This window comes from Eptatretus burgeri, unplaced genomic scaffold, assembly GCF_056783735.1.
Source record: "Eptatretus burgeri isolate ZD-2024b unplaced genomic scaffold, Ebu_testis_v1 Ebu_testis_scaffold_906, whole genome shotgun sequence".
Classification (NCBI taxonomy): Eukaryota; Metazoa; Chordata; class Myxini; order Myxiniformes; family Myxinidae; genus Eptatretus; species Eptatretus burgeri.
The window spans coordinates 1529-6078 of NW_028222855.1; the positions used below are offsets into that span (position 1 = coordinate 1529).

General features: G+C 44.7%; 1 protein-coding gene across 1 annotated transcript; it reads left to right on the forward strand.

The window, feature by feature from the left end:
- Positions 1 to 642: 642 nt before the first annotated feature.
- LOC147007012 (tripartite motif-containing protein 14-like) lies at positions 643 to 3465 on the forward strand (the record flags this gene model as incomplete). The annotated part of the gene is made up of 1 exon (XM_085867643.1): positions 643 to 3465. A coding segment is annotated over one exon (518 nt), but the record flags the coding sequence as incomplete, so codon positions are not given.
- Between the last annotated feature and the right edge of the window lie 1085 nt (positions 3466 to 4550).

Consider the following 4550-nt stretch of genomic DNA (forward strand, 5'->3'; position numbering starts at 1 on the left):
AATTGAATCGTAATCAGATGTGTATAAACCATGAACTGTACCAATACACTGCCTGACCATCACAAGCAAATAAGTTTATTGGTTTTATCTTCTATAAACTCTGATCCCTCATTCACAGCTCATGTGATGTGCATATTCACATGGACTGGTTTTTTTTTATATTTTCACATTTGTATTTTTCATAGAAAGTAGTCAAATATGAAAATATTAAAAAGATGTACACGATGGATACATCTTCATTAATTACCCCTCATTATTCTCTTCTTTACCAAATTTTATTTCGTCTTTATTCCTCCCTTCTTTATTCCTCCCTTCTTATTTTTCTTTCTTTATCTATTTTCCACATCACACTTTCTCACGCTTTTCTCCTCCTTTTCCACAAATCCTCTCCCTTATAATTTTCCTGGAAGCTTTCTTTCTGTTCTGACTTCCACATCTATAATAATTGTGTGCGTGCGTGCGTTCGTGCATGCGTGTGTATATAAATTAATTGGTGGTGAAGTAATTAAATATAAACAATTGTTGTAATAAAATGTTTTTTGTTGATAAATGTGATTCCCAAAGGTTATAAAAAGAGATTCATGTGTTTGTGTTTGTGTCCGTTTGTCTAACAATGTCCGCGACCCCGTCTCGTGTCCGCAGATGGACGGACCCCAAGTCTGGATCCAAACTCTGTACATCGTGGGATCAAGATCTCCCGGGACCTCAGGACGGCGACTCTAACCGGGACCGTTGAACCGTACCCGGAACACCCTGATCGGTTTGATTGTTCATATCAAGTTGTTTCCTCTGAGAGTTTCTCGTCGGGCCGTCACTACTGGGAGGTTGATGCGAGTTCGAGTAGTTGGTGCAGAATCGGAATCTGTTTAAACTCCATGAGGAGGAAAGGGAGAGGGAGCAGGTTGGCAATGAATCCCCAGTCTTGGTGTTTATATATAGATAATAATACATACTACACACAACACAACAATCAATGTGCCCCCCTGTCCATGTCTGGGGATCCTGAACGGTTTGGGTTCTTCTTGGATTGCGAGGCGGGAGAGTTGACGTGTTTCGGGGAAACGCGGGTCCTGCACGTGTTCAGGGGGAACTTTATGGACCCCGTTAAACCCGTTATTGGGATTTATATCCCTGTTGGTGACTCCGTCCGGTTTCTCTAATCATTCCGTTCAGTTCGTGATTTATTTCATGAAACGTACAAAGTGAAGGTTATTTTGGGTTAAAATTAATAAAATCATTTACTTGTGCATGATGATCTGACTACTGATTAATATTTATATTGTAATGAAGATTATATAATTAAATAAGTTCATTCTTTATCTTATTTGATGTGAAATGAACTTTAACCCCAACTCTTCACTCTGATCACGAGACAACATGGATTATTATTATTCTTCTTCAACCGTGTGTTTCATTCAAAGTTAACTTTTTAATTTGAGTTTAGTAGTTGTAGTAGTTGTCACAATAGTAGTACTCGTAGTTGTAGTTGAATATATTATATTAATAACATCCATGCTGTTCACACGGAGAGGTTTTAATTAATCCTAATAATTCAACCTCCCTCTGCCCCCCCCCCCCCTAATCTCCATAACATTACATACCGATGTTGGAACATGTACTTCCAGTGTAGCTCGTGATACTGAACTATTCGTGTATTGATTGAATATTTACTTTTTACCTGCACCACGGAAGGTGAAGGAGGTGATGTTTCCTCCCCTTTCTGTTGTTAATTGCTAAATGGATGTTTGTTTAAGAAAAATGGTTCATCGATTCTGTTTGTCTGTCAACTACATGTCACAATTTTAAACCGATCTTTATGAAGCTTCACCACATGGTAAAGTTTGTTATAAGGAAGAAGCCTTTTGTTTTTGAGGTCAAAAGGTCAACATAGGCCAAAGGTCAACAAATCTGAAGATTTCTAAAATCCTCAATTTTCATCCGATTTACTTGAAATATGAAGAAGAATTGCACATAATGTCACTGACTTCAACCACCAATTATTTTTGAGATCAAATTTGTTTTATGGATTTTGCAAGTATTGTGCTCTGCATGACGTCTTCTTGTTTCTTTGTTTGTTTGTGTGCACGATATCTCAAAAAGTTGTGGGACAATCTGTAAAGGACGAACTGATTAGATTTTTGTGAAGATCTGGATTTGATAATTATATCATTTTTGAAGCGAATCTTCACCATTGAGAGAAAGGACCAAAAACGATACAGTACTGTGTCGCATGATATTTCAAGAATGTAATGGGGCCGATATGTTCTCATGGATCAGGTATTACGTGGTGGAGGTATGCGCTCAACCGAGCGCCCTTCTAGTTTTATCTGAAATCTATCTTCAGGTGAATCCATCAGGTAAACAACACGAACCTTGGGATAACGAGGTAAGGATCATCAAAGGGAATTTGAATATAATTTCTCATATCGATCAGATATTGATGTGGATCTCACAAACGGGTTTCAATTGGAGATTCATTTTTTCATGATGGGTTTGGGGGTGAGAAAATAAATAAATTGATGATGATTAAAACTTGATATGAAAATAAAATATATTAAACCTGAAATAAAATGTACTCAAATATGATATGATTCTTTTTAAGAATGTATCCATTTGGAATTAACATAATTATATTTCTCCTCTGTGTAGAAAGTTCACCTGTATATTGTTGCGGGTCGCGCCCACCGGCGTGCGGACGGCCACGTCACTCTAATCACGACCGCGTCACCCACCGGACGGACAATTCAGTCATGACCCTCTCGGAACTATCGCCCGGAGCCAGTCACGGGTGGGCCTTTCGACCTCACCACAATCGTGCCAATCGGCCACCCGCGTAGGATAGGGTTGTTCGCCAAACTCGACCTACCTAAGTACCCACGCGGATGGTAAACCGGGCGATCGTACCTCGCCGCAGGTCGACTCCGGACACGAACCGCTTAAGCGGTCCGTTCCGTGCTACAGTGATAACCGAGCAGTGTTATCGTCGGCCTCAACGGTTCTGATTAATTACCGGGCGTATTAAGCCCACTACAAACCCTTTACGTGAAGCAGGATGGAGGGTCAAAAAAGAAAAGACGAAGCGAAACTGGAAAACAGTTCACACAAAGCACATTTATTACACGACACACAGAAAGCACACATAGCAATCGAAACAAAAGCAACGACGACGCAGAGTTACTTCCGACTACACGCACACACGGCAATACTTATACAGTTCTACTTCGCAGACGGCGCCAACACACATTTACTCAAAAGCAAAGGAAAGAAGCCACCCTCATAGACAAGGGGGCAGAAGGGCCTGTAGGCCAATATGTGCGCGTGACCTGAAGGAGCGGCCAGATCCGCGAGACTGGGGGGGTCCTACCCGTGTCCTCCTGACGCGTTGGTGGACGAGCCGCAGATGTGGCCGCGTGGCTGTGCCCCGACTCCGTGCTCCTTGGGGGGTTCCATTGGCATGACGTTTGGAGTGGGGTGGGAACGGGGCCCCCTTTTTGCACTATCTCAGCATGGGGGAAAGGGGGAATTGTTGATGCCCTGGGGGAGGAGAATGGCTGGCTGGCTTGGGTCCCGCGACGAGCGATCTCACACCGCGACCTCATCGCCGACCGCCGTCCTTCTCGCCTCGGACCCGAGCTCCTTTGCCTCTTCCCGCAACTCTTCTCAGCCGACTGCAGAACCCAACTCGCTGCCACACCGATGACTTCGCCAGCTGACTCGACTCTCCCCACACAGATGACTCGACTCACTCTCTGCCGGCTCTCTTCCACTCTCCAACCAAAACTGGCTCACTCTCTGCCACACCGATCACTTCGCCACCCGACTTGACTCACTCTGCCCCCGCTCTCTTCCACTCTCCAACCCAAAAATGACTCACTCTGCCCTGCCGACACACACTGCTACTGCCACACTCTGCCACGATTCGCCTTGCGCTCGCCGTTTTATAAGCCGGCAGGAGAAAACAATATACAAATATCCGGATCAGGATGACGTCGGGGGCGGAGCTCGCCAATTGGACGGAGGAAAAGTGGGCGTGAACCTCCCCTGATCCTAGAATTTGCATTTATCGAGTCCACACAGATGCGCCTGGAGGCGGGGCCAAGCCACCCCGCGCTTGCTAATTGGATGGAGCAGAAGTGGGCGTGTAGCGTTTGTGATCCGAATTTTCCCCAGGAAAGGCCGCTATTTGCGCTCGCGGCTCGGTGCGTATCACTGAACGGGGCAAAGACAGCCCGACGCTCAGTGTTCACAGGTGGTGTGGGAATGGCTGTAGAAGGAGAGAGGTGAAGGTGGTGGAGGGTTTTCGATGGTGGTTTGATGGTTGGTTCAAAATAAAGATAGAACAGAAAAACGCCCAACTCAAAGTGTCGCAGCCCGAATGGATCACATAATGTCCCTCTATACAACGGGTTTGTTGCTAACAACCCATGTACTTAGAGATATCTCACCTACAGGACCTGAATGGTGGTTTGCGAATTTCCACAGCCATAACACTACCTCCTCCCCTTTTTACAGACTCGTCCCGAGTCGTCAAATTTCCGTGTGCCATCATG